The sequence below is a fragment of the Anoplophora glabripennis genome, unplaced genomic scaffold (assembly GCF_000390285.2).
Source record: "Anoplophora glabripennis isolate ALB-LARVAE unplaced genomic scaffold, Agla_2.0 scaffold161, whole genome shotgun sequence".
NCBI classification, from domain to species: Eukaryota; Metazoa; Arthropoda; class Insecta; order Coleoptera; family Cerambycidae; genus Anoplophora; species Anoplophora glabripennis.
In genome coordinates, this window is record NW_019416284.1 from 30,267 (window position 1) to 44,929 (window position 14,663).

Consider the following 14,663-nt stretch of genomic DNA (forward strand, 5'->3'; position numbering starts at 1 on the left):
TTTTGAATGTCTGTATTTAAAAAAACAAAATTGATCTGATTAGGTTTATTTCCATCCAAAGAAACTATGGCCATTCCGTATCAATTATATAGGGTGTTTCATAATGATGTGCAAATATTTTAAGGTGTTTATTAATTTTAGGGGGGTTGCTTCCAATAAATTTTTTCGATTTGAGCCTTTCCTGAGAAAATATTCAAATCTCAAAATGGCCGAAAAAATTAGCTATTTTTTAAATTAAATTTTTAGGTCATATTTGCTTAACTTTTCCTATTAATACAAAACAATTTTTGCAAAAAGCATGTCAAAAATGACAATCGTTTTTGGTAACTGTTATGCTAACTATGTATACCTAATCGGCATAGATAAATAATTAATTTTTTTGCTCGTAAACCATTAGGTAAGTATACGAAAAAATAGGAAGAGCAAAAAAGTAAAAAAGGTTTCTAAATGAAATGTAGTATTATAAGCGATTTTTCTTGTTGGAATTGACTAAAAGAGAGAGAGAGAAATAAAACCAAGGGGTGCTAGACTACCAAAAAAATACCATTCAACTAGTTATTAACGTGTACCAAAATTCAAATTTCTAAGTTTAACCGTTCTCCTGAAAAAAAAATAATGGCTAATTTTTTCGCCCATTTTGAGATTGGAATATTTTCTCAGGGAGGGCTGGAATCAAAAAAATATATTGTAAATATTATATACAACTAATGAACATTTAAATTGGATGAATAAATCCTAATTCCAGGCACCTTCGCCATTTTATTTTAAGATGTTCTGGAATCTGGAGTTGCTCTATAGTTGAAGATTTTAAACTTTGAGCTAAATCTCTTCCATTTTTTTTTTCAAAAAAGGAATTATTGAATGTCTCGTGAATAAATATTCACATATAGAATCATTTAAGCGATCGAACAGAACTATCTATGTTCTACAATATAGTAAATGCAAATTAATTTATAAATTTGTGGTGTAATTAATTTTCACATTTAAATTATTTTTAGTTTAATTAAGGAAGATAACATTACGAATGAACGTTTTCTTTTCAAAACTGAACCTGTGCAGTCGCAATCAGATACAGGATCAGTACAAAAATTCAGTAATAAATGTATAATTAATGTTTTATTCATGACTTGAATTACGTAAATAGTTACTACGTTCAACTGTGCTTCAATTAGATATTATAAAATGAGTTATACTCAATATACAGTTCCATTCTATTCCTAGAAAATAGTAAACGTAAGAAGCAGTATGTAGGCATCACTGTAAGTGCATACAAACATTGACATTGTTGGTTGTTGACTGGTGGGAACTTTTTCATGGCCCACCTAATATAATTTGAATTTGATGAAAACACTTTATTATTACCTTATCGTTATACCTAAGTTATGTAATTAAAGTGAGAGACGTAAAAACAACTGGCTATAATTTTTGTATTAAAAATTTGATGAATTCAATGATTTGCGTATTTCACGCATCATAACAGTTTTCTCACTATTATCCGAAAATTAGATGACGGTTCCAAGTATATACTGTGTTGTACCTAAGTGGTTGTATTAAGCAGTTTATGAATTGTAGTGTTGGTTCAACTTCAGCAATTGGTTTGTTAATGGAAAGAGTGTAATTTTTTATTAAACACTGGTGGTAGTTATATAAAAATATATAAAGGGTGTCTCAAAAAGTCTGGATAAAATTCCACCACAAATCTACAATTTTTTTAGTGTTTCTTCAATAATTTCATTATTAATTGTAGTAAATACATAAAAAAATGGCATGGAGAAATTTTGTGGCATGGCAAATTGAAATCTGGTCCCGATTTTGATGTACACCTTTGCAGTACCTTACTTACATTTAACTTTTATTCTCTCGCGTTTTTTTATAAAAAAAGGTATGCACCTACCTCGTAAATGTCGTTTTGAATGAGCATTTTTGGATATTTGGTTTTAAAGGCTTCGTTCCATAAATTCGTCATTACTTTCTAACTCTAATTAAGACTGGTCCAGACTAGTTCTAAAATTTTGAAGCGAGTTTAGAGGCCAATGAACCAACAAAATTAAAAAAAATAAAGATCAATGGACCAAAAACGACAGGTATGCAGAAGCCAATGGGCCAACAATAATAAAATTTAGAAAAATGTGAAGATAATAATCCGTCCTTAAAATATGGACAACATTTTGTATTTGTCCTCACAATTCTTCGTCTGTGTTTACAGATGTAGAGTATACCATGGATTTTAAAGTTCCCGTGGAAAATAATCTAACAGTGTTAGAAAAAATTGTTGTTCAAAACGACATTTATCAAGTATGCCTTTTTTAAATAATATTTGATAAAAAAATCAATACACCAGGGCATATAAAAGTTATAACCATTTAAATGGGTACAAAATACCTACTGTAGATGACGCCCTTTAACAATGTGCAGCAAATTCGAGACTAGATTTAATTTTTTAAGCCAGAAAACTTCCATTTTCTAAGTTTTATGTATTTATTACAATTCATAATCCTGTTATTGAAGGAAAACTAAAATAAAATTGTAGCTTCAACACCTTGTATCTCGGAAACATTAAATTTTTGACTAAGGTAACTTGGATTAGATCGTCATAGTTTGACCCCAAGAATATGTGGTAGAATTTTGTCCAGACCTTTTAGGACCAGTATATTATTCAGTATCGAAGGGTTCTTACATTATTTCGTTTTTTTTTAATATTTTTAGAACTGAAAAAATCAAGTAACAATTTTGTAATTTAATGCAATTAATGTTACTAAGCTAATACATATTTCCAATTTCGCGTACTGAATAAATTGTGACAAAATTGCGGACAAATTATTAATACATTTCTTTAAATTTAAATTATAAAAAAATAATCAATTGTAAATCGAAAATAAATATTACAATATAAATAGTTACACACCTATTGCGAGGAAAACATTCTCATTCATTTAAACCGGTAACCTTGGACATTTTCTACTAGGATCTTTCCAGACTCCCATGTAAATCAATTAATTTTTTGTGTGTATTGGTTCATGACTTTTAGAGATAGCTTCATTGGCTTAACCAGGGAATAAATCGATTTGGGTATACCTATGAATATAACAATATGCGTGGAAATATTTTAGTTAAGAAGACAAATGTTAGTAAAAATCATTGAAAAGTTAAAATATTACTTTAATTTTTGTATATGTAGGATGCAACTAAAATGCTTGGCAAACTTTAAAGGCGGATTTTATGTCAAAATTAACGAGAAAAGTGTTCACAAGATGTTAAAGTCTAAAAGAAATATGTTTTTAAATTATAGGAAAATGGCTAAAGGAATTTTATTCGTTACATATTTTTTCATGTATAAAAGCGTAGTTATGAGGTAGAAGTAATTTTCGTTTAGAATTTTTCTTTCCACCAATATACAGGGTGTCTCATAATTAGCGTCCAATAATTTGCCACTTGATTTTAATGCCTAAAATAAGAATATTTTTTCATATAAAATGGGGCCTCAAAAAATTAATTTTTTTTAAATTTTTCCGAAATGGGTTGAAGGGAAATTATGAATGTTGACATCGTGAACGCTCATTAAAAGTCGAAATAGATCATGTTAAAATTTTTCAAAAATTTAATTAAGAGGCTCGGTTAAAATTTTTTACATGTTACTATTTTCAAATTTAAACAGTAAAATTTGATAGATCTGATACTTCTATTAAAAATGGTAATGTAATCGAAAAAGTAATCCGTTTTCGAGAAAAATCAGTTTAAATATGTTGTAACACTTCCCAAAGTGTGCTTTTCTAAGCACTTAAATCCGTTTTTCTTGGAAATGGAGCATTTTATCGAAATAAAGAGTACCTTTTTTGTAGAGGAACTGAAGGTCTATCATATGTTGGCCTCTGAATTTGAAAATATCGACAAGCAAAAAAATTGGGGCAAATTTTAGCTGACGACCCCTCCAATTGAGATGCCCCTGATCAAAATTTTATGATGGTCTATTTCGACTTTTAATGAGCGTTCATGGTATCAAAATTCATAATTTTCCTTCAACCGATTTCAGAAATATTAAAAAAAAATGAATTTTTTGAGGCCGCATTTAGGGGAGCGTAGTTCCCTTAGGAAGTATTTCTCGATCTATGAAAAAATATTCTTATTTTTGGCAATAGAATCAACTGGTAAATTACTGGACACTAATTATGAGACACTCTGTATTTTAAAGTAGATATAGTATTGTGAAAGAGAATAACAGACTTTACAAAAATATAATATAATATTTGCTGGAAGTCGTTAGGATATATTATTTTTAAGATACATGGTAAAAATTAATTCTATGTGTACATAATTATTGGTAGAATTGTCATGACATTGTTATTTTTGATATTACATTACCTAATAATAGTTCAAATAATCTGTTTACAAATAAATTAGATAGGTACATGGTTTTCGAGATTTAATAACACTTTTCCATTAATTTTTAACAAAGCTGCATTATAAAAAGAAAGGATTACCGGGCACATATTTTTTATCAGAATTGTTCTTTTGATTTGTGGAGTAGATTCCGTCATTAAAATTTTACTATATCTTTATACCCTGGAGGTTTGTATAACTGTAACAGTGAAGAGATATTGTTTCTAACTTGGTTATATTTTCTAAAACGCTGGACAAAAAATTGCACATATAAACGCCCTTAACGAAAGAGGATCTATTAATTACAGATTTATATAAAAAACATAAGTAAATGTACTCTTTGCAAGAAGGTATTTTACTTTCTTTTGTGTGCCAGTTTGGATATTATTACTTAAGGTTAAAAAAAATTAAACTATAGTACTTCGACTTTTTATTTTTTCAAAAAGTTAAAAGAGCCAAAGAGGTATTAATAAATATCATATTACCTGAACTATCAGTTTATTTTAATTTTAACTTTTAAGATAAATTACGGGAATAATTTAAAATTCCACAAAGTGCATTACCTTCAGTAATCTTTTGTATACAGTGCCTTCAAACATGTCCTGATATGTTGATTTTACTTAAACAGTAATAAATTGTACATAAAAATACCTACTATAGACGATAATACAAGCAGATATTAAAACATCGTTACCGCAAGTGAATTTAAAATTAATTTTGTGACCTTTACACCAGCCTTCAAATTTGTATTACATTAATGTTTTTAAGGTTCGAATAGTATTTTAAACTATAAGGATTATTTATTGTTCTTTTGTGTATTTATCTCCTAACGACACAGTACGTTAAGACAATAAACTGATGTGGGAATTTTATTTTCAGCATGCAAATATCATCCGATGGTCTAGACTTAAAAATAAATTATGACTACTGTTTTGTGACGGAATAGTGCTTTGGTTATATGGAAGTGAATATATTATCTCTTATCTCTATTATAATTTCAGATTATAGCTAGACTAAAGTGAGAATTAGGCGGAGCTAGGGGGGTTGAGGATTTACATTTTTAATTATTATAAACAGTCGTGGGCAGTTTACGCCCGTCGAATACGTACATTAAATTTTAATTTTAGATTTGCATAATAGGAGGATTAGAAGGACTGATCAGATATGCCAATAATATAAGAATAATTAAAATATATTTTACCCCTGTATTTCTTTAAAGCTCGTCGCACAAAACTATAATAAAAATCGGAAGAAAAATGATAAGTTTAAAGATAAAGGATTATTTTTTTCATTATACAGGGTGATTCACAACTTATCCAAAAAAATTTGGGAATAGATGCAGCATGAGAAATGGAGTCAATATTGTAAAAAAAATTTTTGTAAAATCCTTATAGTTTCTGAGAAAAAAAATTATTTAAGTTATAGCACATTAAACCACTACATAGCTGGACAACTGTAGTCTCTAGCGTCATTCGCAATACGCGTGGAGAGCCATGTGACTTCTAATACTGAAATCTTTACCTGTTATCTGTGGTATTTACATCAGTTTTTTAGTAGTTAGTGTCCAAAATGGCTTGCGTGTATAGCAACTCAGAGTTGATGGATATAGTTTTAATTTATAGACAACATTTGTATTATGGTGAAGTATTTGTGTTATGGTGAAGCACGACATCATTTGTGTTAGTTCGTAGAATGTGAGTAAGATTGACCCAAATGTGTTTACACGTGAGTGGATAAAATTTTGAACAATTGCTGTTGCAGCATGGGTATGTCAAATGATTTTATTATTTAAAAACACAAATTAATTTTATTAATAATTAATAAAGGCAAAAGCATTTGAATTTGCCGATATAAAATAGGTGCGATAAAATTCTATTTACATATTTCTTTCCTTGCGAAAGTTTTTGTCCGTTTCTATCACGCCGCTATACCAGTCGCATTTTGCGATGTCAGGTTTTACAGTGGACCAGTTTCCAGTGCCGTGCAGAAGTGTATTTTTAAATCAATTTCGAACTGACCTTTTTGATTTTTTCTTTACAAAATTGTATTTATAAGGGTCCCCTGTACATCCAGAATTTTTTTTTTTTGATAAGTTCTGAATCAGTCTATAACAAATTTAAAGTTCAACTCTACCTGGGAATATTAATACTGTTTGTAAAAAATAGTATCCTACAGTTCGAATATTGAATAGTTTATTTTTTTTGTTTCAATTTTATGATTATAATTGATCTCACATAGCCTTTTGAGGCCTCTGTCTATCTGAGTTCAATGGATTATCATAACAAATTCCTGTTCAAACTTGCATATTTTTGTGGGCACATCAAATACTCGACTTGGTGATCATGCTTATATTAAGGTGAAGTTAATTTATAATATAAAGCGGATAAAAGAAGCTACAAAAGGTATGGGCTGTGGGAGGAAATCTTTTGAGCGTGTATAGCCATTGCAACACTTTAATATACGAATGTGTGCGCTCATTTTATAGATATTAAATTTATCGACAAAACAGGCATGTGGTGTTATATCAGTTTTTAACGTAAGAAAAAAAAATGGATTGTTAATTCCTCTGAAGGATAATCTTTGATATTTTATATATATTTCATAAATAAGGATTATATAGTCTAGTCGTACTGCCGTTTCCTCGTCACTACTGTTCCTCTCTCTGTCCTCCAAGAATATCTCCATCGCTGATTTAGTTACAGGCACCCCCGACCTACCCTTGTTGAACGACCTAGAGGATTCAATTTCTACGCCATATTTACTAGGAAGTTCACATAGTATACAGAGCTCTATACCCGCTTTTTATTTTCACTTAACTTGTCTGTCATCTTTTTGGATAGATTTCACCTCTGTTTTGAATCTAAGATTTTTTCGGGTTCGACTGCAGTAGTAAAATATTTCTTTAGTTTTATTGACCGATAATCTGTCAAGTGCACCCTCCTGACCTTTGGGGTGGTTTTGGGGAGTTGGTGGGGGTTGTAGGGTTCGGTGCCCATTGACAAGCCAAGTTATGGTATAGGTGTCTGTAGGTTCGACTACAGTAGTGAAATATTACGGTAAGCCAATTGACCTGTAATCTGTCAAGTTCATTGCTCTGATCTTTGGGGGTGGTTTTGGGGGGTTGTAAGGGGTTGGGCTTCGTGCCCATTGAGACTTTTGATCAGCACGACGAGGACTATCAAAATACGAAGTTTTTTTCGAAAAGTATAAGAGAGTAGTAATTTGTAGGAAAATGAAAGACGTATCCGAAAATGGTTGTTACCGTAAAGCAGTGGCGTACTATTTTATTTAGAACAATATGTCACCGACACCCTGTATCTCCACCACCAGAGAACCACCAAATTTTAGAAAAAGGCTTCAGATTTTGGACAATGTTTACATAAATACATGTGCCCAATTTCAAATTAAAAAATTAAAAATATCTTTTGAAATTTAACACCCTATACACCCTGTATAATAAGTATAAGAACTTTCACGCACGAACAGCGGCGCAGTGTGGAGGCGGGGGAAGCGATCATAATTAAACTGTACGATCCGCCAGTTCGCGAGGACATCCTGTACGTTTAAACAAATTTGTTATTGACTATCGTTATCGCTGTCTCTACGCTGTGACACTAGATAACGGAACTTATTCGGTGGAGTGCTGTCGCGGAGCTCGGACCGTTTGCGGATATCGTCGAGCAGTTTTATGTAAACTTTTGTGATGAAGTGGTGTTAAAAACAACGTGAATATGGTGAAAGTGAATCTTTTAACCAGTGTTAAGAACATGGTGCCTATATTTACCGTGGAAAACTATTTCAAAGAACACAGGTTAGAGAGGCGATTTAATATACCGTTTACTTGATCACCGTTCTTTATTAATTGATAATTTTCGAACAAACGGTGTTTTTTTAAGCTCCATCCGCATGTGCGATATAAATAGAGTTATGTTATATTCTTAGAACAGATAAGATAAAATAATTTTATTGTTATTACGTATGAAGTTCAAAATTTTCACGTTGGTTAATGATGTTGAAAATATTGACCGAATCAAGGGCGTCCGGATCCAAACAAATTGTTATTATTTGCCAAGGAAACTTTCCACGGCTTGGTACGAAGATTGTGCCTCAAATCTGAGAATCTAAGATCGTTAGCATTTATTTTTCGATACAAACATCGACTAAAATGAGACTTTGGAACTATACGGTATGATATATTTAATTTACGTGTATATATCGATAACGAACATGTGTACCTACAGCAGTTTTAGTACAAAGATTGGTCAAGGTGATCAAAAGAGTGGGGGTAATTTAGCAAGGTTGCAACCTTACTTCAGATCGTTCGTTCTACAGTGTGAAAAATACGCTGCGCTACTTATAATTTTCACAATTATTTATTTCTCGTATAAGTACGTTGGATGTTTGTAAACATGTTAAAAACTATTTGGATTTTATATTTTTCACTGTTGCTATAGGTACTAAATCATCATCTGTTGACAAACATTATACCGGATGTTGCAATATTCTACCGACAAAATTGTACAACTGCTCTGACCAAAAATAAAAAGAAATCATATAGTCCAGTCACTGAAGGCGAAAATAAGGTAAAAGCTGCCAATTTTTTCGGATAGCATGGATTTTCCTGAAAATTTGCATACAAGCTCATCGGACCCTCCACTTCAAAAGTTATATTGTCTAGATGTGTGCTTTTTTCTATTTGGGGGTGAAAACTGCCCTTGTACGAAAAAATGCGAAAATCGCAGATTTACGTATTTTAAAGATTCAATTCATGTTCAAATATGTTGGATAAAGTTCCTAAACTACCCTTCCACAGCCAAAAAAATAGAAAAAAAAGATTTTAACAGTTTAAAATATTATTTTGGTGCATTCACAATGTCATTTGCAATTGCATATCTTTTATTTATTCATTAGGAAGCTTACGACTCATTGCAAAGTTGCAACCCTTAAAAACCATCCCGTATAATAAAATAAACAAAAAAATATTATTGAAAGCTTGAGATGTTTTAATCGTATGTTTATGTTGAATTATAAACTTTTTATTGGTTTTCAAATGATCTATGATATATTGCAACTTTTCAGCCAAACAAAAAACCCTTATGGAAAACCTACCCCTCATAAAAAACTCTACCCCTTATAGAAAAATTTCCTAAAAATTATATGTGAGTATGATATAATTAATTTTTTTAAATTTTATTGAATTAATTTTTAATATCTTTTTATTAAATTAATATCAAATATTATTAAAATACTTATTCAAATCAGTTTACAAGAGCTCCAAAATACACAAATATGAAGGTAATTTACCCGCTCCGAAAATTTTACCGAAAAAATGGGATTAATTTTTTTACCATAACTTTTGTATTTTAAAGTTATAAATTTACCCAAAAATGCATTTTGTAGGGAATTTAAAGCACTTTAAGTTCTGTGATTTACAGTTTTTTCGAGACCACCGTTTTTTAGATTTGTAAGCTAAAAGGGCTCAGAAAAGGCAGTCTTGGAGCTTAGTTTGAGCTTCTAACTGTCAAATTTTATCCTACAAAAATTAAAAAAAAAAAAATCAAATTGTTCAGTAAGAAAAAACCTACAATTTCTTATTCTATCATTTTTTTATAACTGTTAGTTTTTGAAATATTTTGAAAAAAAGATTTTTTAAAAATTAAAAAATTTTATTCAAACGTGACGATTTTTTTTTAAATTTAGACTTCTAAAATTGTTCAAATTCCCAGAATCTAGTGTTAATACATAAATAAAGTAAATTGCAGAAGGAATACGTTTAATTCTTTTTTTTCCGTCATTAATTTTAATACCGATTTTTTTTCTCAAAAATCAAGACAATCATATTATTTTGATTGTAACTTCATTAAGCTTCGAAATTGACCAACTTCTGGGAGTCATAACTCGGGTTCTATACCATCTACAAAAATAAAAAAAATAAGCAATCTCTTTGCTATTTAATTACCTTCATTTTTACTAATGATAATTTTTTTTGATAAAACTTGTAGTTTTTGAGATATTCGCGAAAAATGGCTCAAAAACATACATTTTTGAGCTAAAAACGAACATGTTTAGAAGTGAATAACTCAAAAAGTATTTTCAATACAAAAAATTCTCGCTCTGTCGAATCGTTTTTTAATAAAAAAATTCCCACCCTCCAGATGAGGTGGCATCCACCCCTAGGGTAAAAGCATACATCGGCACTATATAACTTTTATTTCTTGGACTATTCCCTAGCTACAGTCCAAATTTCACGTCAATCCATTCCATCCGAAAAAATTGGGAGCCAAAATACTTCAATGACTGGACTAATAGAAATATAGGATTAATATCTATACCTTTCAGATATGTAATAGGTCATTGAAGTTTTATATTGAAAGTATGTTGTTATCTTTACTTAAATTTACCCAACATACCACAAAAAAAAGAAAGTGACCAAGTCACATTTTGTTTAAAATCACTCAAACACAGTTAAAGTGGTAAAGGAATAAAGGATAGGCTTTTTGTTTCAAAAGAGACAATTCATAGAGACAAGAGGACCATTGATCTAAAAAAGTATCATCCCGTCAGGGACGGATCCAGAGATGGATTTCAGGGGGGGTTGCATAGTTAATGTCTAAAAAAGAAGGTTGTGCAGAATATTGAGAACTGACTACTTTTTTAAGTTGTAGTTGGTTCTTTGTTGTTTTATTTGTACGGGCCGTTTGGTGGGGGGATTATCCATAGTATATTTTGTAATTTTGTATAGCAATACATTCCAAGAAAATTCTCTCAAAAAGCGTACAAATAAAGGAAAATGACTGGTGTTGATCATATTTAGTGATAAAAGTTAAACTTAAAAATTTTGTTAACGTTCGTAATTTTCCATTAAAATTTTCTATAAACAAACTACCACTGAAAATGTAATTAATTTTGATGAAAATGATGTTGAATGTGGTGACCAGGTGTATTATTATTGTCAGTTTTTAGCCTGAAATGTTACACTAAAAAGAAAAGTTACAATGAAACATTACAAAAATTTGCTATAGTAATCTTTTTACAGATTTGTTATTTTGAAATAATTTAAAAAGGCAGATCGAAAACTCAAGTAGATTGATATAAATCTTTTCCACTTAACCTTTTTAATATCTCTTATACTTTCGTAGATACCAATACGTATCCAAAATGGCTTACACGATATTCACAATAAAGAAAAGGGAAAAAGGACAAGAAGAGAATATTTTGAAAACTACAGCATTGTCCAGTTGCGGAATTGTATCACAATATTCAGTATTATGATGACAAATTAACGTGTGTTTGAACAAAATGTATGCATTCGGCAAACATTCGATATATTTACTATAGACAAACACCACGTTCCATATCGAAGCGGTAAATCAGCACATATCAAATTTAATGATCCAAAGTATCTAGCTATGTTCGCAAATAACTGATGTTTTATCCAATGGACATCAAAGGGCCCAAATAATCGTTTTAGATTTAGAAGAAAATAATTATTTTTCTAAAGAAAGACCACTTTAAAAGTATTTACAATTTCGACAAATTTTTTGTTTAAATAAAATTGCTGTCGTTTTCTGTAGGAACATTATCAACTTCTATTTGGCAAATAAAGTAAATATTAATAAAACTAACATTGTAGAAAGTAAACATAAAGATTACGCAGGTGAAAACAAAGGTCAATAGAAACAGCATTATTTATATATACACCAAAATTACAAAATAGGAATTGCTATGCAAGAAGTAAGAACGAAATACGTAACTAGTAATTCAGATACTGGAATTTGAAATGATCATCTTTGGAAAACGAGTTAGCTGAAAACAGTTTGACGTATGTTTATACGCTTTCGATTTACTTTGTGTTATTATGTAGTTGTTTTTAAAAGGAAATTCTTGTTTTGTTAACAATATTAATGTGTAGTCACTCAGTGAACACGAATCAAAACAACTGTACATTATCTGAATAGTTGAAGTAGATATGATGCGAGCATACTTAAGTCTCATATAAATACTTAAGTACTTGATGAAAGCTCTAAAGCCTATTTTTTGTGATAACCTAGATTTTCTTTTTAAAATCAGTTGATACGTATCTCAAAGTTAAATTGAATTAAACATTATTTACGAAAGATGTTAAATTATGTTAATATTAATATGTCTGATTTTTCCGTCTATCTGGTGGAAGTGTCGAACTTTTTGTTTTTAATTGAAATGGGGAAAATTATATTGATCAGTTCAATTTAAGGAAGCGTTACTAACCAACAGTATCTTAAATTGAACGACCTATTTTTTTAAATTCAACTGAATAACAATTGTACGATATCTGAAAATATTCCATCAGAACAAAATCTCATCGAGCCGATCACAATCTCCTCAGTTAAAAAACTTTTGATGCATGCTAAACGGCTGTTAAATATTCTTTTTGCTCAAGAAATTTGAAAATGGCAAACTAAACAGATTTTTTAATCTGGATCATATTTTCTGAAGTTTTGAAACTATAGCGTAGGAGGTGGCCAGATATGTATATCTACGTGATTTTGGAACGTTTTTTTAAACTGTCCATTAATCTACTGAAAATTTCGGTGAATCAGAATTTCAAAAATGATCTTGTTAAACAAACAAAAATCATTTTCAATGGCCATCTTTGAGCGGATATAGACCCTTTATAACATATTTTAGGAACGTACATTCTTTATAGGAAGAGAACACACTGTATCTTTATTACAAAATTGACTTAATAATTACTTCTTCCACTTGTAATTTCTTGCTTAGAAGGAAAACAACTTTTTATATGCAAATTACATTAGATAATTACAGTTTGCCTCTTCATTAAGTAGTTATACAGATTTCAAAGTTCGCACGCAGTCGCCTGTTTCTATTCTAATTAAACTTGATAAGTAAGTACAAATACAATATTTTCAATCTCCATTGTGTAATTATACATAAAGCTTCTACTTATTTCATCACTAATGTTGCTTATCGACAAACCCAATCCGGATATATTAAAATACGAATTAAACCCCGACTGTCTAAATTGTGTATTCTTTGACAAAAATGAATATAGCAAGTTTTGTCACGTTAGGTTAATATCCTTCAGATATTATTCGTAGACGCCGTAGAACAAGTCGATAAATAAAATGTGTTTTTGTTGTCGAATTAAAATGTATATAAATATTCAAGGGCAAACAAGGTTGTCAATAATACCATTTGTCTGTCACATTATAAGGAACGATTTACATAGTAATGAGAAGAGGTAAATTAAATATTAGGCATAGCCAATTCAATATCTTTGTGGATGGACAATATCAATCGTACTACATATCAAGTTGCTTTTTAATGCCAATATAAAGTGTTAAATCTGAGGCAAATCGAGGTAACAAAAGTGTTGATGTTTATCAAAGAAAATTAATATTTTTGTCACGTATTTGTAGAGGTATGGTGGCATTCCTTGTTTTATTGTCGCAGGATTTCAGCAATGGAATACAAAGTAAACAATAAAAATTCATATTAATACTTTCGAAACATTGTATTGAAGTTGTATGGTCGTTGAATTAAGAACAGTTTACTTACGCTTGGAATCTGTGCCATTATTTTAACTTATCTAACCAGCAATAAATACGTGTACATAATATGTCTAAAATATCTTACGTTATAGTAGCAAACAGTGATAAAACGTTATTATTCTCTCTATATAGGGTGGCCAAATGAAAACGGAACAGAGCCATTTTCAGAAACTACGTCAATATTGTAGAAAAACGCTCAGACCTGTCGATTTTAGATTAAAGGGGGACATTCTTTGCTGGTATTTTTGACTTCGCCACTTTCACCCCCAAGCAAGGGTAAGCATCACCCCAAAATATTTAAATGGCATTGGGGGTTGAGTAATATTTTTTCTGAAAGCTCTTACAATTCTCTTTACAACAGACTTTAAATTTTATAATTCCGTCTAATACTTATTAAGAATTTTGATTTTAAAGTTGAAACTTATGTACAAACAATTAGTAACGGTAAAAATGTCAGTCATTCAGATTTGTTATCTTGAAAAAGCCCTTTGTTTTATCTTTTTCCACCCTTGGCCGGGGGTTGAACAAAAAATTACTCTCACTTATTGTTATAATATACCTTAAACTAACTCATATCAAAAATTCAGCCAAGTTGACAAAATTTCGATTTAAAGGCTTAGTTAATTGGACTATTTAATCTAAAATCGACGGGTCTGAGCGTTTTTCTACAATCTTGACGCAGTTCCTGAAAATGGCTCTGTTTCGTATTCATTTGGCCACCCTGTATATTTGCCC

General features: G+C 30.3%; 1 protein-coding gene across 2 annotated transcripts in view; it reads left to right on the plus strand.

Annotated features, from left to right (window-relative positions):
• LOC108908710 (mitogen-activated protein kinase kinase kinase 13) overlaps window positions 1-14,663 on the plus strand; it is a 78,733-nt gene that overhangs the window by 15,098 nt on the left and 48,972 nt on the right. Inside the window, exon 1 of one of the 2 annotated variants that reach the window (XM_018712827.2) lies at window positions 8,027-8,188. The exons of the other annotated variant lie outside the window; for it this stretch is intronic. Coding sequence (XP_018568343.1) covers window positions 8,109-8,188 — 80 coding nt within the window. The 5' untranslated portion in view covers window positions 8,027-8,108. Of the gene's footprint in view, window positions 1-8,026; window positions 8,189-14,663 lie in introns of those variants that run through there. 2 annotated transcript variants of the gene reach the window in all.